A 26,523-nucleotide genomic window follows, 5' to 3' on the forward strand; every position below is an offset into this window, starting at 1 on the left:
CTGTTGTATGTTCTGGTTATGGAACACCTCATGGCCTCCATTCGGAGCAACACGGATATTAAGGGTATTAATATTGGAGGGATGGAATACAAGTGCTCGGCATTTGCTGATGACCTATTGGTCTATCTCACAGATCCTCATGTCTCTCTTCCTTCATTGATGTCCGAGTTGTCCCGTTTTGGAACATGGTCTAATTTCAAAATCAATTTCTCTAAGTCGGAAGCGCTAAATGTTTCTCTCCCGGGCCCGTTAGTGTCGCTTCTCCAAAGTAATTTCCCCTTTTCCTGGCCCTCCAGAGGTATTACATATTTGGGTGCCCGTATAAGTGGTGACCTTACACAACTGTTTACAAATAATTATATCCCCCTACTGGCCAAGTTTCGCACTGATCTTAATTCCTGGCATAAGACTGAATTTTCCTGGTTTGGCCGTATCAATATTATTAAGATGTCGCTCCTCCCCCGCTTACTTTATCTCCTGCAGACGATCCCCATCTCTATCCCATCCTTCTATTGGTTGCGGCTTCAGCGATGCTTCGGCTCCTTCATTTGGCCGACTGGTCGCCCACGTCTGAGCCGGGCTCTTCTGACTCGCTCCAGGGGTACGGGTGGGGTTGGTCTGCCGGATTGTAGGCTCTACTATCTAGCATCAACTCACGCACGTGTTTTAGATTTTTTTCATAACCGTGAATCAAAACTATGGGTCCGTTTGGCTCAACAACTATGTCCCAGTACCCTATCATCCCTGCCGTGGACCCTGCCCGGGAACAGACCGACTCAAACCTCCTTTGTGGTCCATCATACCCTTCTGGTATTGAGGTCCTTAGGATCTGGAAGTACGCTTATAGACCCCCTGGGTCCTTTAACTCCTATCACAGATAATCCAGCCTTTCCTGCTGGTAAGGCTGGGCGATCCTTCCTAGGCAGGCCGTTCACCGGCCCCATGTATTTTGCCCAGGTCCTCTCCGCTTCCTCTCTTCTCCCTCTAACCTCCATCTGCCCCGATGCTGTGCCCTCCACTCGCCGTATATATGAATATGCCCAGTTAAAGCACTTTTATGGAGCGGTTAAGCGACGCGCACATCTTCACCGGTTGTTGACGGACTTTGAGCGCCTATGTGTCTCCACCCAGCCCCCTACCCATATCATATCCACGATATATAAGTTACTCCTTTCACAGCGTTCCCAACAACTCCCCTCCTTCTGCGGGGCCTGGGAGAGAGAATTGCATACTACATTTACTGACGCACAGTGGAAGCGATGTTTCTCCCTCTCACAAAAAGCCTCTATAGCCACTAGGGCCCAAGAAACTAGCTACAAAATAGTATCTAGATGGTACCGGGTCCCGGCTGCGCTTCATAAATGGTATCCATCTGTGCCTGACAATTGTTGGCGTTGTGGTGATGTAGGAGGTTGCATGTCTCATGTTTGGTGGAGTTGCCCCTTGTTGAGGAGTTTTTGGGATGCGGTGATATTGGAGGTTACTGGAGTCTCTGTCCCCAACTCTCCGGAAGCAGCTCTTTTATTCATGTTCCCGATGCCAATACAAGTTTATAAAAGCTCACTAGTTAGACATCTCCTTCAGGCAGCAAAGTCAGTGATCCCGCGCAGGTGGAAAACGGCAATACCCCCAACATTAGATGAGTGGTTTCGGGAAGTTGCCGCGATACAGCGAATGGAACACCTGGTGGCTCACTCCCCGGCAGCTGTGGTAAAATACACATCTACGTGGTCTCCTTGGATAGTGTTTCTTTCTTCTCCTTCCTACCTCACGGCTGTAACCTGAGTTGGCCTATGCTCTTGTGAAGTGTACTGTGACGCTTGCTCGCTGATGTTTTTTCACCCAGAATACCCCAGAACCGGAGTCCAGGATCCCCTTGTCCTCTCCCCTCCCTCCTACTCCTCCCCCTCTTGGGACCTTTTTCTATACTTTCTCTTCCCCTGTCTAGGGTAATGTGCCGCTCCCTCTCCGTTTGAATTAAGTGGCCTCACTGTGCCTCCTGATGTTTTGCTGTAAGAATTCTCCATGCTACTGTTGTATACTGCGCAGTGTCCTTCCTATTGAGATGTGATGCACATTATTGATTTCTCTTTTTTGTTGTTGTTCTGATTTGTTTTTGATTTCGTCCACTGACCTTGTTTGTCGGTTCCATTTATGGTGTGGAGGCCTTCCCTCCACTATGTTGTGTAATTTTGTGTTCTGAAACTCAATAAAAATTTTGAATAAGAAAAAAAAAATGGGGCATTTTTGGAAGAGTTTCCTTTGTTTTGGCCCCACAAGACCTCTCCAAACCTGACATGGTGCCTAAAATCTATTCTAATAAAAAAAAAGAGGCCCCAAAATCCTCCAGGTGCTTCTTCATTTCTGAGGCCGGTGTTGCAGTCCAGTCCCACACTAGGGCAACGTGTGGGATTTCTAAAAATTGCAGAATCTGGGAAATAAATATTGAGTTGTGTTTCTCTGGTAAAACCGTCTTTCCTCATCTTCAGCAGCACAATACAAATGGGTTAGTCATGCCTCCCGGCTACTAGGACAGAAGAAAAAACACATTAGTGGTTAATCAATAAATCAGTACACTTAACCAGCAGAGCTGGGGTATATAGGAAGGGCTGAGCCACTCACCACTTGTGTTTCTTTCTTTTGTCCTAAAGGACACTATATGGTTTATTCGTACATGGATTATACCTTCTGCTTCCCGGCTTTTAACCGTGCGCTTTATTAAGCCAAGGTTTATCACCTATGGATACTCTGAGGGTGTTCCTCTTAATTATCCTAGTGTGTTCAAGGCGTCTGCCCAGCCCATAGGCCGATTTCCTGCGGATCCGTCCTTCATGCTGCAACACACCGTGTTCGTGCCTTTGCTCCCATGTCTGATTGTCGGCTTCGTTTTGGTGGCAGAGTCTTGTCTTCCTTGCGCTCCTATTGGCTATGCTGTTATGACGAGCAGCAAGCTCTATCAAACGGCGTGAATAGCGTTCTGCGCATGCGCGAGACGTGGGGAAGTTCCACGTTACCTTCCTGGATAGAAGGGCGTCAGTTTGAGATGTCAGTTCTGCACTTTGCCGGGCAGCCGCTCTTTAAAGCAGTTAAGGTAAGCGTTTTTTCTACCCTAGGGCTCTGACCAGTGGCGTAACTACCGTAGTAGCAGCTGTGTCGCCCGCCGGCACGGGCCCCCACCATGGCCGGAGGCTCCGCTAGCTGCCGCTATGGCTACTACAGCGCGACGCCACTTAACACTACGGCAGAGCAGGGAGGTATCTCCCCGCTCTGCCATTAAAGGGGTTGTTCCTACATAAGACATGTATCCCCCTATCCACAGGATAGGGGATACATGTGTGATCGCTGGCAGCGATAGGGAGAACGGGGGACCGAAAGTCCCCCAATGTTCTCCATGACAAACCTCGGACTTCCGGGGTTGTAGGACAAACTATAGGTCGGATTTTTTTGGGGGATTGGGGCTGTACGGCGTTACCTACAGGAGGAGGCTGTATAGCGTTACCTATAGGAGGGCTGTATAGCGTTACCTACAGGGGGTTCTGTATGGCGCTACCTACAGGGGGGCTGTATAGCGTTACCTACAGGAGGGGCTGTATAGCGTTACCTACAGGGGGCTGTATAGCGTTACCTACAGGGGGGGCTGTATAGCGTTACCTACAGGGGGGCTGTATGGCGTTAGCTACAGGGTTGGTTCTGTATGGCGTTATCTACAGAGGGGGTGTATGTCGTTATCTACAGGGGGGCTGTATGGCGTTATCTACAGAGGGGGTGTATGGCGTTATCTACAGAGGGGGCTGTATGGCGTTCTCTACAGAGGGGGCTGTATGGCGTTCTCTACAGTGGGGGTCTGTATGGCGTTATCTACAAGGGGGGGTTGTGTGACACCCAGGGGAGGGGGGCCCCAGTCAAAAGTTTGCTATGGGGCCCAGTCTTTCCTAGTTACGCCCCTGGCTCTGACTGATGTGCTGTCTGTATATATAGAGCTTTTAGATGTCCAGGCCCTCCTCTAGTCAGATTTCTACTGAATTCTCCAAAAGATCTAACTGTTCTCCAACTTTTGCAGAAATTCATCGTAACAAGAGCTCTAGAAGAGGTTCCTATTAATCAAAGAGGTCTGGGAGCATACTCAAAGGTGTTTGCTGTTCCGAAGCCAGATCATCAGTGGAGGCTTATCATAGACCATACCTATATAAACAAGTTTCTTCTAAAGAAAACATTAAAGATAGAAAACATTCAAGTCCGTCATCAATATTATACAGCATGGGGAATTTTTGGCATCAATCGACCTCCAGAACGCATACCTACACATTCCTATTTGTCCAACTCACAGGAAATTTCTGAGATTAGCAGTAAAAAGAGGCAAGGACATAATTCATCTACAGTTCAAATGTCTTCCATTCGGCAGTTCAACTTCTCCCAGGGTCTTCACCAAAATCATCATATTCCTAGCAGCAGCTCTCCGAATGCAAGGCATCTACCTGGTCCAATACTTAGATGATTGGCTACTAAGAGCTCCAACCGCACATTTTCTTTCTGTCCATTTAGCCACCGCTCTCTCATGTCTAAATCAGCATGTGTTCCTGATCAACTGAAAGAAATTGCAACTTCTTCCTTCTCAAAGGTTAACTTACCTAGGGTTTCTGCTAGACACAAGGCCCTTTACTATTACTATATCCAGAGAAAGAATCCTAAATGTGAGTCGAGGTGTCAACTTCCTTCTACATCACCAGGAGGTCTCTCGGAGATCAGCAATAAGTCTTTGGCCACCTGACGTCGTCCATAGAAGCAGTCCTCTGGGCCAGAATACACTTCAGAAGTCTCCAGTCAAATATTCTGTCTCAATGGAACAGACATCATCAATCTCTCAACAATACCCTAAAGATCCTTCCACAAACCAAAATAGATTTGAGGTGGTGGCTCAAGAAGAAGATACTCACTTCAGGCAGATCTCTGGTACCCCTTGTCTTGTCGGTGGTAACTACAGATGCTTCAATGCTCGGCTGGGGAGCTAATTTCGGTGCCCTTTGGATACAGAACAATTGGTCTCCTATGGAGAGAGCACTCTCATCCAACTTGAGAGAACTCAGGGCGGTGAAATTAGCCCTTCAACATTTCCAACCTCTCCTCAAAGGGAAAGCTGTTCTTGTTCAGTCCGACAACTCTCCCACAATTTTTTTCATAAAGATGCAAGGGGGGACCAGGAGTCCGCTTCTGTTGAAGGAATGCAGGACCATTCATGACATGGGCAGAGGAGAATGTGACAGATCTCTCAGCCGTACATATCAGGAGGCGTCCTCAACCAACGGGCAGACTGGTTGACCAGGAATTCTCTCCTACCAGGACAATGGAGTCTAAAGCAATAGATTTACCACTGCATCATATCCCGTTGGCGGATTCCCTCCATAGACATGCTGGCCATGAGGAACAACAGGAATACTTTGAGATTTGCATTGCTGAACCTCTGGACTTTCCAACATTTTTAGACGGCTTGTCAGTCCCCTGGAAAGCAGATTCCATTTATGCCTTTCCTCCAATTCCTCTGGTTCCGAAAGTCCTCAAAAAGATCTTGGAGGAACAAGTAGAAGCTATTCTAATAGCCCCCATTTGGCCCAAGAGGGCCTGATTGCCTCTCTCCTATTAGATCTTTTGAGGGGAGAATATTGGGGACTACCAATCCAATAAGACTTTCTCAGTCAGAACGGGTTTCACCATCAAGACATCGCGTTCCTTCATCTTATGACCTGGAGACTGAGAGGTCACAGATAAAGGGCTGTTAGAAGAGGTCATCCAGACCCTATTTTCATCCAGGAGACCTTCAACCATTAAATCTTATAGCAGAATTTGGAAGGTTTTTAATGAATGGTGCCATCAAAGATCTATAGCCTCCATATCTGTTCCCGTGATTTTACAGTTTCTCCAAGAGGGGTTCTCCAAAGGGTTGAAGCTTAACACTTTAAAATCAAAATTTTCAACCATTAACGCACCATTAAGGTCTGTCCTCCAATCAGTCTCTAGTCTGTAGATTTTTCTGTGCAGTTAAGAATTTGAGGCCTCCAGTTAGATCTCCTTTCCTTTCCTGGGATTTATCTATCTATGGTCCTTAACCACCTTACAGGTCCACCCTTTGAGCCTCTGTCTGAAGTCCATTTAAAATTCCTCTCCTGGAAGGCCTTACTTTTAGTCGCCATCTCTTCAGCAAAAAGGGTGGCAGAACTTCAAGCCCTATCATGTAGAGAACCGTATTTGAGAATTCTACCGCATTGTCTCATTGTCCGAACTGTGCCATACTTCTTACCAAAGGTCTCTTCTGATAATAACATCAATCAGGAAATTTGGTTACCCACCTTTTTTCAGATCCACAAAGTGAAGAGCAGGAACGATTACATCTTTTAGACGTAAAGAGAGCTGTTACTACTTACCTAGAGAGAACACAGGAATACAGGGATTCCGATGTGTTATTCAATCAGTTCCAAGGCAAAAATAGAGGCAAAAAGGCCACTAAATCCTCGCTGGCTAGATGGATTAAGGACACTATTTCCCAATGTTATTCCTCTGAAGGTCGCCCGCTTCCAGCAAACATCAGTGCTCACTCTACTCGCTCTACCGCTACCTCGTGGGCAGAAAGGAATTATGAATGTTTTGACCAGATTTGCAGAGCTGCAACATCTTCATCAACATTTGCAAACCACTATAGACTGGACATCCCTGCCTCTAGAGACGCAGCCTTCGGCAGACATGTTCACTTGAGTTGTTTCACACCCCCCCCCCCCCCCCCGCCCCCCTTAATATTGCTTCTCAAGTCCAATTTGTATTGTGCTGCTGAGGATGATAAGAAAAGCTAAAATTGTCTTACCCATAATTTTCCTTTCCTTGAATCCGGAGGCAGCACAACTTTCCCACCCTTAACTTTATTGCTACATATTTACACAAGTGGTGAGTGGCTCAGCCCTTCCTATATACCCTGGCATGCTGGTTAAGTGTACTGATTCATTCATTAACCACTCATGTGTTTTTTTTCTTCTGTCCTAGTAGCCAGGAGCCATGACTAATCCATTTGTGTTGTGCTGCCGAGGATTCAAGGAAAGGAAAATTAGGGGTAAGACAATTTTAGCTGTTACAGAAAAAAGGGGTTAAAATTGAATTTCTAAAAATAAAAATGAAATTTTGTAAAATGTAACTTCCACTTTACTTTCATTTCTGGGAAACGCCTAAAGGGTTAATAAACTTTCTAAATGCTGTTTTGAATACTTTGAGTTTTGCAGTTTTTTAAATGGGGCAATTTATGGGGGATTTCTAATATATAGGTCCCTCAAAGCCACTTAAGAGCTGTACTGGTCCCTAAAAAAAATAGGCTTTTGAAATTTTCTTGAAAATTTTAGAAATTTCTTCTAAAGTTGTAAACCTTGTAACGTCCTGAAAAAAATAAATAAATAAATAAACAAAAAACAATGCCAATCTAAAGTGGACATATGGAAATTGTAACTAGTGACTATTTTGTGTGGTATTACTATTTGTCTTACAGGCAGATAAAAAAATGCAAATTTTTCCAAATTTTCTCTATATTTTGGTGTTTTTCAAATAAATGTATCGACCAAATTTTACCTGACATAAAGTCCAATGTGTCACGAGAAAACAATCTCAGGATCGCTTGAATAGGTAAAAATATTCTAAAGTTATTAGCACATAAAGTGACACATGTCCATTTAATAATGATGATCTGTCACAAAGATCAAAAGCGGCTGCAGCAGGAAGGGGTTAAAGAGTTTTTTATGTTTATAGCAAAAAGTCAAGGTAATGAGAAGTATACACCATACTGTGCTCTCCGTCTGACTCTGAGCAAAATCCAACAATGGAGAAGTTGGTGATGGTAAGATGGTGAACCAAATCAAGGAGGAGATGAGAGAATCCCGGTAGATCGTCTCAGGTCCCTGAAAGCTGACGGAAATTGGATAGTTGGGGAGTGCACACCTCGGACTCCTATGCAGCCTGCAGGAATAGTTTTAATTAAGAACTCATGACTAGTCTGCTGGATGCAGATGGAGTAGAGCTAGTGAATAAAGATCTAATCCATTATATTATTATTACTTATTACTTAAAACCTTTATAAAGAGGATGAGATTAGAGATACAGACATAGAGACTTCTCTGAAAAGTACCGAGCTACCCAAACTAGATGCCACACAGGCAGAAAATATGTCTCTGCTCATCACTGAGGAGGAGGTCAAGAGAGGTATAGATTTGTACCACAGAAGGTTTTTACCAGAGAAATGCAACTCAATATTTTTTGCCCAGGTTCTGCAGTTTTAGGAAATATCCCACATGTGGCCCTAGCGTGTTACTGGACTGAAGCACCGGCCATCGAAGCAAAAGTAGCACCTAGTGGATTTTGGGCCTCCTTTTTATTAGAATATATTTTAGGCACCATGTCAGGTTTGAAGAGGTCTTGTGGAACTAAAACAGTGGAAACACCCCAAAAAAAGTGACACCATTTGGGAAACTACAACCCTCGAGGAATTTATTTAGGGGTGTAGCAAGCATTTTGACCCGCCAGTTTTTTTGCAAAAATGTTTGGAACTAGGCCATGAAAATGAAAATCTACATTTTTTCAAATAAAATGTAGGTTTAGCAATTTTTTTTTTCATTTCCACAAGGACTAAAGGAGAAAAAACACCATAAAAGTTTTTTGCTGAATTAATTAGAATTAAGCCATGAAAATGAGAAATATTTTTTTTTTTTCAACAAGATGTAGTTTTAGATCAACGTTTTTCATTTTTACAAGGAATAAAGAAGAAAAAGTCCCCCAACATTTGTAAAGAAATTTCTCCGGAGTACGGTAACACCCCATATGTGGTTATAATAGGCTGTTTACATATATGGGAGCATTCAGAAGAAAAGGAGCGGTATTTATCTTTTGGAGCATAGATTTTGCTGGAATGGTTTGCGGACGCCATGTTGCATTTGCAAAACCCCTGATGTACCAAACAAAAGTGACCCCGTTTTAGAAACTACACCCTAAAGGCATTTATCAAGGGGTGGTGAGAATTTAGACTCCACAGGTGTTTTTCAGAAATTAATACGCAGTGGATGGTGCAAAGTGAAAATTGCAATTTCTCCACTGATCTGCCCATTCACCGCCCAAGATGTTGTGCCCCTGGAGAATCTTACCCCATAAATTGTTAAGCGGGTTCTCCCGGGTATGGTAATGCCTTACTTGTGGCCATAAATTGCTGTTTGGGCACGCTGTAGGGCTAAGAAGGGAAAGACCGCCATTTTGAGCATGGATTTTGCTTGGTAGTTTGGTAGTTTTGTTTGAGTTTTACTGGTATTTCAGTTTATAATTTGGGGACATATGTAATCTGTGCGGAGAACATCAGGGCATAATAAGAGGGTATAATAATGGGGTAAATAATACAATTATCTATAGGTGTGTGTTACGCTGTGAAGCGATCCGTTATGCACAGGCCGGTGTCACACTGATAAACGGTTTTCTTTCTTATCCCCCTTCTGTAACGCTCTGCACCTTTTGGGGACTTTTTCTCATTCGTAGTTTGGGAAATTTTGCTGGGAAAGTTTTGCGCTGGTATAATACGGGCGCCCTCGCTTCCAGCGGATGTGCTGTGTCCCTTCCCTTTCCTAGTTCCTCAATACTAGGGCCCTGATACTGCAGGAATGTTCCCCTCTGACCTGCGCATTGAGATGTTTTTCATCACCGCATTACTAGTGCCATAACTTTTTTATTTTTCAGTTGATTGAGCGGTGTGAGGGCTTGTTTTTTGTGAGACGGGCTGTAGATTTTATTGGTACAATTTTAGAACACATACGACTTTTTGATCACTTTTTATTTCATTTTTTGATAAAGGAAATTACCAAAAACAAGCAATTCTGGAAGTTTATTGTTTTTTTTTTCGGCATCCACAGTGCGCCCTAAATTACGTTAGCTTTATTCTGCGGGTCGATACGATTACGGCGATACCAAATTTATATCGTTTTTTTTATGTATTGCAGCTTTTGCTCAATACAATCACTTATTTTATAAAATAAATTTGTTTTCAGTGTCGCCATATTCTAAGACCCATAACTTTTTATTTTTGCGTGCACAAAGCGGTGTAAGGGATTATTTTTTTGCGGGGCGCATTGTCGTTTTTATTAATACTATTTTGGAGTAAATGTGACTTTTTGATCACTTTTTATAGCATTTTTTGGAAGGAGATGTGACCTAAAAACAAAGATTCTGTCTTTGTTTTTCATGGTTTTTTTTTACCGCGTTCACCGTGCGGGATAAATTACATAATAGTTTTGTAGTTCGGGTCGTTACGGACGCAGCGATACCAATTATGTATAGTTTTTTTTAATTTTTACGGTTTTTCGCATAATAAAAGTCTTACTATGGGAAAAAGTCAGTTTAGCTTTATTTTTATTTGAAACGTTTGTGTTTTTATTGTTTTACCACATTTTTATTAACTTTTTTGACTTGTCCCACTAGGGGACATGAGGGCCTGATGCCCCGATCGCTACTCTAATACACTGCACTACATACGTAGTGCAGTGTATTAGCGCTGTCAGTTATTCACTGACAGCAAGCCTATGAGGACGCGCCGCAGGCGGGTCCTCATCGGCTCCCGTACAAGGCAAACTCGGACGCCATTTTCTGGCGTCCGATTGCCACAGCAACCCAGCGATTGCGTCACTGGGTTGCCGGTCGGATGAAAACCTATCAGATGCTGCGCAATATTGAGCGCAGCATCTGAGGGGTTAATCAGCCGGATCGGAGAATAGCTCCGGTCCTGGCAGTTACAGGAGGGTGCCAGCTGTATAATACAGCTGTCACCCCGCGGTGATGGTGCCGGCTCTGCTCCTGAGCCCGCACCATCACCGCGACGTAACTGTACTGCGCTTTGCGGGAACACCTTCCCGGCAGCGCCGTATATATGGGGGGATTACATGTGGGGATTTCAATGACATTTATTTTATTTTCTACGCTCCTCAATATTGAAACTGCAACACCAAGAAGGACGAGCTGTAGGGTTCTGCAAATGGAGGAAGTGTCGCTAAGCACCTCGCTCCAATCTGTGACATGTGGGGGGCAAAAAGGCGGATTGAAAGCAACTTTTTTTTTAGACACATGAAACCTCAAAAATCGGATCAAGTGGTGTGGGATGATTGTGCGATGGTTTATCACTACGGCCTAGGCCAACATGTCAGCACTATTCAACGTTGCATGTCCCGGAGGTTGGGAGAAAAATAACAACCTGGAATGACAGCTGGAGGTGCGCGGAGGTGAACCCCTGCACGGAAGGGTCGTCTGATTGGAAGAATGGCATGTAGTGATCCATCCTGTACTGCAAGTGAAACTGGATGTCACATCCCACGCCTAGGGAGGCAACCAGTGTCCACACAAACCATCAGAGACGGGCTACGAGCCAGACGTCCCGCTATGGGTGTTCCATTGACAACACGTCACCGCTCTCAAAGGCCATCATGGTGCACAGCAGCAAGACAGCAATGGAGGCTGGAATGGAGATCTATCCTATTCATCGATGAGTCCCGCTTTTGTCTCGGACACAATAATAACAGAGACTGGTCTGGAAACCACATGGGCAACGCCATGAAGAGGCCTTCACAAGGGAACGTCACACCGGTCCTACTCACAGGATTATGGTGTGGTATAATGTATGGTAGCCGGACTACACCAGTCTTCATTTCAGATACAGCTCGGCGTTACATTGATTTGGTCGTGGAAGCAGCAGTGGTACAGACATTTTTCAAAAGTGTCTCAGAAGCCATTTTCAGCAGGACAACGCCAGGCCACATGTTGCTTGTGTTACTGTGAGAAGCCTGCGTGGCCTAAACGTGCTGCCATAGCCACAGCAGCGTCCCCAGACTTTTCACCCATTGATCACATCTGGGACGTCCTAGGTCGGTAATTGTAGAGGGAGCGGCCAGCAGCCAATCCTGATGATTTACGAGCCCAAGTGCATTCAGCGTGGCAGAACATTCCTCAGACAACCAGTAATAACCTCATTGATAGCTGCCAAGGCGCGGAAGTGCAGGGATTACTGTGTGTGGTGCTCATACTCCATACTGAATACATCAAGATGTCTCGAATATTTTGTTTCAACTTTTTTAATCATGTGCATATAATTAACATATCATTAACATGTCTACCGATCCTATTGTCAGGGTTAAACTTCCTTTTCCCTGTTATTTCACACCGAATAACCACCTCTGGATGTTGGAATCTGAGTGCATTCGTGGAAGAGATATACCAGGAGACAAGTTGGTACAGATCCTCCCTCAGCGAAGTAGGAAGTAAAGACTAAATTTTTATTGAACAAAGAAAGACAAAAGTTTCCTCCCTAGAGATGTGGGACGTGCTTAAGCTCTATTGGCTCTATTCAGCTGTAAGTTCTTCTGTACACTCCTCTTGCATTCCAGGGGTGGTGTCTTCTATAGGCGTGTCCCTCATGCAGGCTCCATCTTGTTTCATTTACAAATCTTTGTGAAATATACTGATATAAAGCAATAATGTTTTTGCAAACAATATACAGGCTAATGATCCCTGACAGTCCCCCCTAAAAACATTATTACTCTATCCCGGAGTCTTGCCTATCAACCTACCACTAACCACTTGAACCAGGCGGGTAGGGGTTTTGGATTTCTTCACCAGCTTGAGACGAGCTACTCCTTATGAGGAACCCCTTTTTGTACCTGGACTTCCAAGGTTTCGGAGTGGTCCTAACTTTCCCTATTCTCCTCAGGATACAGGATGGTTGTCTTGGTATAATCTACAAACCGCTGCTGGTTGTAATATATATATAATTAATCCAGTCTACATTTTATTAACGGTAATAATTGTCGCACTGTCACTTACTGTCCTAATGGGACTTTTACCCCTGCAGATATAACAGGTCATGGGCAGCATCTTCCCCAAACCTAAAGACACCCAGATGACATAACCTCCGGGCTGTCATTGCTGCCATGTACTTCTTACATATGAGTGACAAGAACCAGTGACCTTCACCCCACACCTCCATATAAAACTTCTCAGATCGTAATTTGCCGCACCGTAGCATATTTACAAACATTATAATTATAAACCTCAGACAATATAAACAATAGGGCCTCAACTAATAATATAATGCTATCACCAATCTCATGCTATCACCCTCAGGTTTTTAGTTCCCATCAGTTCATTGAAAGTCCTGTACATCATCATCCTCTTCTTCTTCTTCTGTCTTCTGCTACTGCTGACGGATTCACTCAGGTCTTTGGTCTTTACTTTGATCTTTGCTGATGTCATCAGGACTTGGTTTGGTCCTTCTCATCTGTCAGACACCGTCTCTTTTAGTATACGTCACCAGGCTGTACCTAGCACCTCATGCTGTGAGCCTGGGGTGAGATCCCACGTAGACGGAGTAGTGGAGTTTTATTGTGACTACCACAAACCCTCCGCATCTGTCCTCTTCCTACGGTAAGTTACTTGTCTGGGCGGCTGCTTAGAATTGTGACGCTGCCGTCAGTTCATGATAAACGCGTTGTACTGGCTCCGGCTGCGCCTGCCGCATCTCAGTGATGGAGTTCATCATATTAAAAGTCTTCTAGTTCATGTGTACTGGCACTTGCCGGGGACCGAAACCTTGTCAATTGTTAAAATAAATACTAATCTGATGATAACATCATCCGCATACACTATAAACGTTGTTCTAGGTACATACAATAATAATGACAGGCCCTTAAACTGCATCAAACAAACACAATCATGTAAGAAAAACTTCTCTGTTCCACTGGACAGGGCACCTAGACAATGTGTAATTACTAGGTACATTGTATTTGCACTTGGTGTTTACACTTTCCAGCAGGATTTGTACCTTCATCTCAGCTGATTACCTGGAACATCTCCTATTCACAGAAATATACACAGATTCCACGTTTATCTGACAAGTGTCTGAAACCAATTTTTCTCCCCCTACTCTGGTTCGTTTTACCTGGGAAGGCCTCTCAAGGTCGGTTCTCTTCGTGGGAGGCAGGTATGATAAGGTTGGCACCGGTCTGCCAGGACTGTTCTGTAGGCAAATCAAACAGCTCTAACAGAATTTAGCAGCGTCAGCTGTATAGCCTGGGACATACCAATTAGATCTTACCACATCGATCTTTGCGGTCGTCATACACCATCAATGCAAGGGCCATCAAGAGTGCCTTGGGTGCTACCGGTTTACCTTCATTTATCCGTCCACATTCTGTCAGAATCTGGTTCTCACGCCTTCCGCTCCCAGTTGGACTCTTCCTGTAGAGAACAAGCTTTCCATCGCATAATCAGTAATTGATCTTAATCAGATAATTAATTTGAAGAAAAACATTAACAATGACAGATTTATGTTAAACGTTCACACTGGGAAGTAACTAAAACTGATACCTACAAACTGATTCTTCTTCTTCTTGATATATATATATACACATACACACACATGCACATATACACTGCACAGAATTCTCTGCTCTAAAAAATTTTCAAATGAGAATCTACTTTCACTGAGGAGTTCTCATTTACACAAACATAATACTGACGCCTCCAATAGTCCAATGATGAGGCTGATCCAAAACTTTACATAAAACTTGACCTCAGTATTTAATATTCCCACAACACTTTTTGAATATCGTTATTAAACAAACTAACTTTGGGACAACATCTGGAGAACTGCTGATATCTTATCATTGTACAAATACCAGTTCAATACTTGGGATAACACTGTTCCCCTGTCACTCCACACAACGTCTGCAGTGGGAAAGATACTGGCCGGGCTTCAGGCCCCCGAGAACAGGTCTACACATACGAGCACATTTTCATACACTTCTTCCTCGGGTAGTTGTATGTTCTGCAGAGGGGAAGATACCGGCCGGGCTTCAGGCCCCCCTGAGAACAGGTCTACACACACACAAGCACATTGTCATACACTTCTACCTCGGGTAGTTGCATGTTCTGCAGTCGCTGGGATGGGTAATCTGGCCGGGCTGCACTTTTCACAGGTACCTTTGCTGTTTTACCGATGGCATGCCGTGCGCACATCATGCAGGCTGCTACAAACCTAGCGGTGGCATTATTGTATCCAGGGACAAGCCAATTTACCGATACCTGGCTGCACATACCTTTGTTGTCAGGTCTGTCTTCTCTTACACTCTCAATTGCCTTACCCGATGATCCAATAAAGTTCCTACTACCAATGGGCCAATAATTGTGGGCAATGCCAAAAGCGTACCTAGAATCAGTGTAAATGTCGGCCGTCTTACCTTCTGCCAGGTTACAGCCTCAGCGAGCACCTCCAGCTCCGCTCCTTGAGATGAACAAGAAGGTGAGAGTGGTTTCTGGATGACTTACCTGGTGCCTCGTATCCTGTCATGTACATACTGTATATGATCAAGAATTTCTACATTACAAATTTACATTAAAAACCCATGTCACACATAGATAGAACATTACAAAGGGGTGGTGTCTTCATTCTCTAAAATAAAAACAAATGTTATACACTTCTCCACTCATCTGATAATCCAGAACACTTTGAGAATCTCACTTTTATCAGGTTCTGTAAATACTTGATTAATACAAAAACAAATAAAAATTACTAAAATATTTACATAAAATTAACAATGTTCAGATAATTTTCACCTCCTTCCCTCCTAAATCTGTAAAGACTCATCTGTGAGTGACCTCGGCCTCTTGTGTAAATTTGCTGGAGGGGGATGGTCTCTTACACATTACCTCATATTGGGTGGAGACTACAGCACAGCTTACCCAGTGCCATATTTACTGTTCTGGAAGGATCTACACAGAAAAACCTCAACATTTAGGTTACTCTTATACACATTTAATCTGAATTACTCATTAGGGTCTCATACACATTTTGTAGATCTCCTGGAACCAAATTCATTAATTCAAAACAAACCAAAATTGTACCTGATCAGTTTCTTCACCATTCCCCCCCCCCCCCCTTTGTGGACTCTGCAAAAGTAATGTAGCAGGGTTCAAAACTACATCTCAACATAATAAGGTCGGGCACTCTATCTGGGGGGCGCTAGTTTAACCCCCTGTAATACACAACAGACTGGAACAAAAATGACTTTCTCCTGACAAAAATACATCTTATCTTTAAAATGACTTGCAACCATTTACCTGTAAAACATCTCACATTTTCCAAAATAACATTTAGGCAGCACCATAGCACGCGCCTCATGTGTGAAAACAAAAACAAAACAAAACAATTGTAATTAGTTATTCAATAAAACGGAAAATAATATATCTGGTAATATTAATTACTGCAAACCAATAAACTATACATAAGAATAGGGAACAGAGGGGGCACATACATCTCCAAGACCCCGTGTCTCACAATATCTGTAGTTTAATACATTTGAATTAACATCAAAACACATTAAATCTTATCACATCATAACACATAAATATGCAGCGTAACTGTTATATCTTTTCGCAGACATATTCAGCGGTCTGTAATATGTTTCTCGCTGGGTGAAGTTTAGGACAACAGCGCATGCGCAAAGATAAGAAACTTTCCTTTACACAGAAAAAAATAAACTGATTTTAACCCCATACACAACACTAAGAATTTTTTTTAGACATTACTACTGTTAAAAATAAGAGCATACAATATAGATCTAAAATCCGTGCAATATTGTAATCACTTGTCTCATCAGTCCATGCTCTATATACAAGCTTACACCAGTCTGCTTTTCACACTGCACACATCACACAGCCCCCCTCCCCCACACAATCTATCACACACGTTACATCAAATTCTACAGGAGGGGGTCACACACTCACTCCTCACAGCTTCTATTCTCACAATCTTAACAATTTCAATGCCGGCAAAAATTCTCCCATACAATGAACCTCCAAGAGTCAAACATCTGTACAACACAAGAGAACGTACGAATCTGCAATCATTCATCACACTATTGTATAGGAATTATCTACGTTCAAAACATCAAACACAATCTGTAACAGTGTCCAATCTGTCGGCCACTATCTCTATATTACGATGACGTGTCTTTTCACCAGTTCACAGCGTCCTGCACCCCTGGGACGGAATCTAGAATAGAAGAAAACACTGCAGCATGTGTTACTGTCAGCTCTTTACTGAGGGAAATGAGAAAATTAACAAGGCTATCATTTCATACTGATTTGATTGGGCCGGGCGTGACCTCATCAGGGGGTGGGGAGCAGCCTCTCCCACAGGAAACATATTGCTCAGCTGTGAGTGGGGTTTTGTTGTCCTCAATGAGGACACACCCAACATGAGGGACTGCCACCATTACAGGGTGGCGGCTGGTCCTGTGGTTTCTAATACATATAACATACAATGCCTTTCTTATTTCCAACTTCCCTTCGCTTCACCAAATCATACGAGTAGGATCGTTCGGGTACGGGTGATCCGGATAATTTGAATATGGACCATAAACCATCCATTCTAACCGTCTATATTCTTGACGTAATCTATAGAACAATTTTCGGTCTGCAACTCTCTTGGTCTAGCCGGAAATATTACAATTTCGCAGTCTGCAACTCTCTAGGTCTGGCCGAAATATTACCCACGACTTATCAGTGCGTTACACCCCGCGTGCACCTGTCCCACGACTTATCACACGACTTATCGCACATGTATTGTGCCCGCATATAAGACAGGTTATATGTTCAATCTAGTTCCTAATTACCCAGAGGATGGTTAGTCGGGCGCGACTAATTTCTTCTACGTGACCACACAGCGGGGATGTCGCCCCTGTCGCCCGAGCTAATCCAGGCAACTGACCAGGGTTCTACAGACCACCACAAGACCGTCCACTAACACAGATAAGTCGAAGATTAATAAAATCAACTGACTTACCGTGTTATTGTGGAGGTGATCAGGCTCCTTCAGTGGGCAGTCCTGGGTCATCTGTTTCACCCTGTGATTGTCGGTTGTCCGGATTCCGAGATCCCCTTGAGTGTGGCCCCACATTTGGGTGCCAATTGTCAGGGTTAAACTTCCTTCTCCCTGTTATTCCACACCGAATATATTCCACACCGAATAGCCACCTCTGTAAATTGGAAACTGAGGGCATGCATGGAAGATATGTACCAAACAGACAAATGGTGGTAGACATCCTCCCTCAGTGAAGTAGGAAGTAAGAACTAAACTTTATTGAACAAAGAAAGAATCACAAGTCTCCTCCCTAGAGATGTGGGACGTGCTTAAGCCCCATAGGCTCTATTCAGCTGTAAGTTCTTCTGTACACTCCTCCTGCATTCCAGGGGCGGTGGCTCCATGTCCCTCATACAGCCTCCATTGTTCCATAGATTCAATTTCTTTGTGTAATATACTGATATATATATATATATATATGCAAGGATAATATTTTTCCAAACAATATACATGGTAATGATCCCTGAAACAATCAGCCGTCACCGTTTCAGGGATACACACAAATCTCAGGTTGCTGAGTCGTGGCTTGGCTCTGGTGCAGGGTATCCTCCAGACTCGAAATGGTCTGTTCAGAGGAAGTGAATCTGGTTTCCAAGCCGGCAATCTTCTGAGAGTTGGAGGTGATCTGGGCTAACGCAGAGTTGATAGACGTATGCAGGATATCAAAGACTTCGGCAGCGCAATTCACCCCCACTCGTTATCCAGTGAGGGGGATGGGACCACAGTGTTGGGCTTCTACAATTCAATGTCGCCGGCATGAGGCCAGGGGGAGTAATGAGGTCCCCAGGGATCGGTAAAGAAGGGACCAGAAGTCCTCTGGAGTGTCCCCACTATGTCAAATGTAGGCGGGGCAACTGCCACAACGTGGTCCTCCAAAATGGCAGCTACTCCCGCAGGACTTATATCCCACCCCATTATGCAGAGTGCAGGGGGATCGATGGGGTCCTCCAGGGTCTATAGGGAGACTTCCCCTGGGGATATAATCACCCAAGGGTGCGGAGGGCAATTGCCAATGTCCCGCGGCCTTCCAAGGTGGCAGTGGGAAGTCTGACTTCAGCGCTACAACGCCTGTGACTCCGGGGAATAAAATGAAGGGTCTCCTCCGTTACCCCTACTCACGGCAGTTCCAGGGATGAGCAGCCAGCAGTCACTGGGGTTAGGATGGCGTGCATGCGCCGGCGATGGAAGAGGCCATAAGGAGCCATCAGTAAAAGTGGCCCACCCCCGGAAATCTTTTTCTGCGTTTTATATATTTATACATTTTTTGGGGGGGATTTATTTTAATGTCGTTAGTGATGTGTGTTTCTGTAGATAACTTTAATGACTTGATATCCTATTGAGGTCTTTGTAAGCCTGAAATGTTTTTTCGGGACCCTCAGCTTCAGGCACTGGTCCTAGGCTGGATTTTACAGATAAACTCCACACAATTTTATCATTTCTATCCCTTGTAAATCCGGTGTAGCCCTCCACATTAGTTACCAGTCATGACTCTCATGTGGCCAGGTCTCCGATGTGTCCACTACATCATGATCCATGTCAGTCATCAGAATCACCAACTCCTCCATTTTACTTGCATTCGCCAGCTTACATCTCATTTTACCGACACCTTTATTTTTCTTAGGTCCGTATTTATTCCTAGTCACCTCCCTACTCGGTTTGCTAGCCCCAGCCCCCACTAAATCCCCATTAACCCCTTCAGTATCACAAATGTCATACACTTTATTAGAGTGACATTTTTTGATTTTTTTTTTTGTGCGGGAAATGTTCAGCAGCAAGTGAGTGAGATTTTTTATAATCTCATACATTTACCTGGAACAGTTTTTGCTCTGTATTTTACACTTGTAAATCTGAAAGTAAAATCAGTAACAAATCTATTATGTGTGCAAAAAGGAGCTGCTGCTGATTACTGATCTTACTGCATTCACACTACTACCTGAGCCGTGCTCCAGCAACCAAGTCTTGTACTTTACTACCGGCTCGAGCCCGGCTCCAAATCATTACTACAAGGGTGAGGGATGTCCAAAGTCCTCAGACTCGGCCAGGATTGTGGAAGAATGTTTTAGTGATGTGTGTGTGTGGGGGGGGGGGGGGGTCTGACACGCACAACAAAACCTCTTGAGTAAAATGTATATTCCCTAGTGGCATCTAATAATATGTAGTAACACGCGAGGGAGCAGCCTGTGCCGCATGTCTGCCATGCAACCCTCCAGGTCCTGTCACAGTAAAAAAGAAAATCCACATCCCCGAATAAAGGTTGAATTTGGTGAGAAAGTCAGTTGTGGAATATTTATCTAGGAACACTTGGCTCCATGTGCTCCTGCCTTGTCCTGTCACCCTTTCCCCACAACAGCCCACATGGTAGAAAACCCCTTCAACATGTGATGTTTTTTTGTGGATCTTCTAGGGAGCCGAGTGATGAGAATTGTCCAGAATGAATTTACAAAAGATCAATAAGAACACTCATTGTTAATTGTTGTCAGTGGCACAAACACGAAGTTCTCACGAGCCCGTGCACTAGTCAGCAATGCCCTGTGTACACTAAGCACCAATGACACTCCTGGCCCGGCGGGGGAGGGTAATGACGGGAATGTCCAGATCCTCAGAAGCGACTTTTTACACCACTGACCATTGAATGTTGATTTAGAAGGTGGTTGCTTGAAAACAGCGATCAGATTGTGCGGAGCTTGGGGGCACATATTTTTCTTCATTCTCTGGCAGGGGTCGGCAGCTCACTTGTCCCTCAGCCCCGGATATATTGCTCATGTACGGTGCTGGTGCAGTGACTTGCACCGATCTTTGCCCATAGTTGTAGAAGTTCTAGAAGGGCAGTAACCGGGTGTGCCGCTGTCCTGGGAGGTCGTTCTGCTGCAGTATCATTGTCATGTAGAAATCACATATAGACACCATAACAAGTCCTAGAAGTATCCTGTCATGTGGGAAATCCCTCTGCAGAGATGATTTCTGGGGTTCCTTCACTTCTCCAGGGGTGGTTTGGATTTTAGGGGCAATGCTTTTGAATAATGGTCATGTCTTTCTCTTCCCTAGCATCAGAATAACTCGACCATCTCACCAGATACTTCGACATCCATAAACCATCACCTCAACACAAACCACATCCATTCAAATTCCACGGGGAGCAGTTAGTGGCAGTGGATGCTCATCAGCGAAGAAAACACGATCAGGTGTGCGGACACTCTACCAGCAAAAGAGAGGGAGTCCAGAGCCACAGTGGCCTCCAGCAGAGAAGTCTGTGTCTTACATGGGATGACCACCTCCTCATGAGGGACAGGAGTAAGATGGGCTCTGGTGAAGGGAACGCCAGTCCTTTCTATTACCACTGGTGTGAAATAGGAAAAACGAAATCTCCCACATTCACGTGACGGTGCAATAGGACATTGCTACTTGCATGTTACCGGTAATCCAGTAGTGTCATCTGTGAGCGGAGGACTGGACCTGCATCTCAGGAGCTACTGCTCTGGACTCGCGCAGCACCCACACAGCACCCACACTTCTACTTCATGAACCTTTTTCAACAAAAGAGAAAAATGTTTATTTTTTTCATCTCTAGTCTATTCTTCAATGTCTGACACTTCTTCTGAGTTTCTACCGTAGGGGGGCACATACTTACTGGATCTGCACAAGGTTGTGGACTATCTATTGTAGAGATGGACCATCAAGAAAGGAAAGAAAATACAGGATCCAATGGGCGCCACCAAATCAGGAGAGTAGGGGGGAGCAATAACTTAAAAGAACATTTTTTCCATGTACTGTGTTTCAGGGTCGCACCGACCTCTTCATCAGGTACATACAGGTGTTCACATGAGCTCAGAATTTAAGCAACAGACCGACCCATACAGTGAAGGAAATAAGTATTTGATCCCTTGCTGATTTTGTAAGTTTGCCCACTGTCAAAGTCATGAACAGTCTAGAATTTTTAGGCTAGGTTAATTTTACCAGTGAGAGATAGATTATATTAAAAAAAAAAAAAGAAAATCACATTGTCAAAATTATATATATTTATTTGCATTGTGCACAGAGAAATAAGTATGTGACCCCCGACCAACCATTAAGAGTTCAGCCTCCTCCAGACCAGTTACACGCTCCAAATCATCTTGGTGCCTGCATTATAGACAGCTCTTACATGGTCACCTGTATAATAGACTCCTGTCCACAGACTCAATGATCAGTCTGACTCTAACCTCTACAACATGGGCAAGACCAAAGAGCTTTCTAAGGATGTCAGGGACAAGATCATAGACCTGCACAAGGCTGGAATGGGCTACAAAACCATAAGTAAGACGCTGGGTGAGAAGGAGACAACTGTTGGTGCAATAGTAAGAAAATGCAAGACATACAAAATGACTGTCAATCCACATCGATCTGGGGCTCCATGCAAAATCTCACCTCGTGGGGTATCCTTGATCCTGAGGAAGGTGAGAGCTCAGCCGAAAACTACACGGGGGGAACTTGTTAATGATCTCAAGGCAGCTGGGACCACAGTCACCAAGAAAACCATTGGTAACACATTACGCCGTAATGGATTCAAATCCTGCAGTGCCCGCAAGGTCCCCCTGCTCAAGAAGGCACATTTGCAGGCCCGTCTGAAGTTTGCAAATGAACATCTGGATGATTCTGAGAGTGATTGGGAGAAGGTGCTGTGGTCAGATGAGACTGTTTGGAGGAAGAGAAATGCTGCCTATGACCCAAAGAACACCGTCCCCACTGTCAAGCATGGAGGTGGAAACATTATGTTTTGGGGGTGCTTCTCTGCTAAGGGCACAGGACTACTTCACCGCATCAACGGGAGAATGGATGGAGCCATGTACCGTCAAATCCTGAGTGACAACCTCCTTCCCTCCACCAGGACATTAAAAATGGCTCGTGGCTGGGTCTTCCAGCACGACAATGACCCGAAACATACAGCCAAGGCAACAAAGGAGTGGCTCAAAAAGAAGCACGTTAAAGAGGCTCTGTCACCAGATTTTGCCACTCCTATCTGCTATTGCCTGTGATCGGCGCTGCAATGTAGATTACAGTAACGTTTTTATTTTTTAAAAACAAGCATTTTTGGCCAAGTTATGACCATTTTTGTATTTATGCAAATGAGGCTTGCAAAAGTCCAAGTGGGCGTGTTTACAGTAAAAGTACAACTGGGCGTGTATTATGTGTGTACATCGGGGCGTGTATTATGTGTGTACATCTGGGCGTGTATTATGTGTGTACATCGGGGCGTGTTTACTACTTTTACTAGCTGGGCGTTGTGTATAGAAGTATCATCCACTTCTCTTCACAACGCCCAGCTTCTGGCAGTGCAGACACAGCGTGTTCTCCAGAGATCACGCTGTGACGTCACTCACTTCCTGCCCCAGGTCCTGCATCGTGTCGGCCACATCGGCACCAGAGGCTACAGTTGATTCTGCAGCAGCATCAGTGTTTGCAGGTAAGTAGTTACATCGACTTACCTGCAAACGCCGATGCTGCTGCAGAATCAAATGTAGCCTCTGGTGCCGATGTGTCCTCGCTCGTCCGATACGATGCAGGACCTGGGGCAGGAAGTGACGTCACAGCGTGATCTCTCGAGAACACGCTGTGTCTGCACTGCCAGAAGCTGGGCGTTCTGTAGAGAAGTGGATGATACTTCTATACACAACGCCCAGCTAGTAAAAGTAGTAAAAACGCCCCGATGTACGCACATAATACACGCCCCGATGTACGCACATAATACACGCCCACTTGGACTTTTACTTTAAACACGCCCAGTTGGACTTTTGCAAGCCTCATTTGCATAAATACAAAAATGGTCATAACTTGGCCAAAAATGCTCGTTTTTTAAAAATAAAAACGTTACTGTAATCTACATTGCAGCGCCTATCTGCTGCAATACGAGATACGGGTTGCAAAATCTGGTGACAGAGCCTCTGTAAGGTCATGGAGTGGCCTAGCCAGTCTCCAGACCTTAATCCCATCGAAAACAAGGGTTTTGCCACCAAGTATTGTCTTGTTTGCCAAAGGGATCAAATCCTTATTTCCTTCACTGTAAGTGGAGGTAACGTGGCGATATCAAAAGGAGACTGTCAAGTATAAAATAAATAAAAAAATCACAAAATAAAATGTCACAGAATAAAGGTATGCTCCAACCGAAACCAGTGACCCTGATCATGTTTCATATTTTCGTGGCTTTGCTGTTTTTTGTTGGAGGGGGTGTCTGTTGCTTAAAGAGGCTCTGTCACCAGATTTTGCAACCCCCATCTCCTATTGCAGCAGATCGGCGCTGCAATGTAGATAAGAGTAACGTTTTTGTTTTTTTAAACGAGCATTTTTGGCCAAGTTATGACCATTTTTATATTTATGCAAATGAGGCTTTCTAAAGTACAACTGGGCGTGTTTAAAGTTAAAGTACAACTGGGCGTGTCTTGTGTGCGTACATCTGGGCGTGTATTGCGTGTGTACATTTGGGCGTGTTTAAAGTTATGTACAAGTGGGCGTGTATTGTGTATGTACATCTGGGCGTGTATTGTGTATGTACATCTGGGCGTGTATTGTGTATGTACATCTGGGCGTGTATTGTGTATGTACATCTGGGCGTTTTTACTTCTTTTACTAGCTGGGCGTTGTGAATAGAAGTGTATGATGCTGACGAATCAGCATCATCCACTTCTCTTCGTTACCACTCAGCTTCTGGCAGTGCAGACACACAGCGTGTTCTCCAGAGATCACGCTGTGACGTCACTTCCTGCCCCAGCTACTTACCTGCAAACGCTGATGCTGCTGCAGAATCAACTGTAGCCTCTGGTGCCGATGTGTCCTCGCTCGTCCGACACGATGCAGGACCTGGGGCAGGAAGTGACGTCACAGCGTGATCTCTGGAGAACACGCTGTGTGTCTGCACTGCCAGAAGCTGGGTGGTAATGAAGAGAAGTGGATGATGCTGATTCGTCAGCATCATACACTTCTATTCACAACGCCCAGCTAGTAAAAGAAGTAAAAACGCCCAGATGTACATACACAATACACGCCCAGATGTAACACACACAAGACACGCCCAGATGTAACACACACAATACACGCCCAGATGTAACACACACATAATACACGCCCAGATGTACATACACAATACACGCCCAGATGTGCATACACAATACACGCCCAGATGTACACACATAATACACGCCCAGATGTAACACATAATACACGCCCAGATGTAACACACAATACACGCCAAGTTGTACTTAACTTTAAACACGCCCAGTTGTACTTTAGAAAGCCTCATTTGCATAAATATAAAAATGGTCATAACTTGGCCAAAAATGCTCGTTTTTAAAAAAAAACTTTACTCTTATCTACATTGCAGCGCCGATCACAGGCAATACGAGATAGGGTTTGCAAAATCTGGTGACAGAGCCTCTTTAAATTCTGAGCTCATGTAAACTCCTGTATGTACCTGATGAAGGGGTCAGTGCAACCTCCAGACACAGAGTACGTGGAATAAATGTTATTTTGAGTTATTGCTCCCCTACTCTCCTGATTTGGCGGCGCCCATTGGATCCTGTATTTTCTTTCCTTTCTTGATGGTTTATATCACTCGTCTCGGAATTGAGATCTGCAGGTGGAGCAGCAGCCGCGCTGAATGGAGGGCCGGTATTACATCTCTGGGATGCAGGTGGAGATGTGTCTGTGTGTTGGGGAGTGCGGCTCGTTCCGCTCAGTGGGTTATCTACCATTTTTCATCCGGCACTATGAAGCTTTATTCATTATTGTGGAGAAGGGGCTTCTATACATGAACAGTGCTGATGTATGTTCTGACCTTCCTCCAGAGCTGGTCCCGCAGGGGTGTGCACAGTAACTGGGTCTCCACATGCTTCTAGTTCTGGACTGTATATTGTAGAGCTGTAGGTTCCAGACATTTAACGATGGTTGGTTTGACACGTAAAAACAGCGGTAAGATCGAATCTTAAGGTAGGACGTCTGCCGAGTTATCTGCACAGTCCGGACTCTTTCTGACATGGTCCTCAGCACTTCAGTTACTCAGATGCATCTCTGATTGCTCAGGTACAAGGTCAACCTAAGGCCTTATTCACACAAACTTGTGCGTTTTGCACACGCAAAAAATGCTGCGATTTTTGCGCATTGCAGTTGCGTGTGTCATAAGTGTTGGGTGCGTGGCTGCGTGATTTTCGCGCATATGCCATCCTTATGACACGCGGTTTTATGTTTAGAAAAAGAAATGGAGGTGATTTTATTTTTCCCTTCATTTCTTGATCTACTGTTGCGCGAATCACGCGCAGCACACGGAAGTGCTTCCTGTGCTGCGCGTGATATTCACGCACCCATTGACTTCAATGGGTGCGTGATGCGCGAAACAAGGCCAAGTGTAGGACATGTCGTGAGTTTTACGCAGTGGACACACGCTGCGTGAAAATCACGGAATGTCTGAAAGGCCTTAGACTAACATAGGTCCGTGCGACGCGCGTGATTTACATGGACGTTAAACACGTTTGTGTGAATAAGGCCTAACAGTGTTCTGTGCTGGGAGAAATATATCATGTACCATACGTGCC

At 44.5% G+C, this 26,523-nt stretch overlaps 1 protein-coding gene across 2 annotated transcripts in view; it reads left to right on the top strand.

The window, feature by feature from the left end:
* The window catches only part of GRK5 (G protein-coupled receptor kinase 5), a 101,191-nt gene extending 79,675 nt beyond the window's left edge, over nt 1–21,516 (top strand). For both annotated transcript variants that reach the window (XM_075847739.1, XM_075847738.1), the window contains exon 9: nt 21,011–21,516. In XM_075847739.1, the coding sequence (XP_075703854.1) occupies nt 21,011–21,109 (99 nt within the window). In that variant the 3' untranslated portion in view covers nt 21,110–21,516. The remainder of the gene's footprint in view (nt 1–21,010) is intronic.
* Nucleotides 21,517–26,523: the final 5,007 nt, after the last annotated feature.

This window comes from Rhinoderma darwinii (assembly GCF_050947455.1).
Source record: "Rhinoderma darwinii isolate aRhiDar2 chromosome 11 unlocalized genomic scaffold, aRhiDar2.hap1 SUPER_11_unloc_1, whole genome shotgun sequence".
Lineage (NCBI taxonomy): Eukaryota > Metazoa > Chordata > Amphibia > Anura > Rhinodermatidae > Rhinoderma > Rhinoderma darwinii.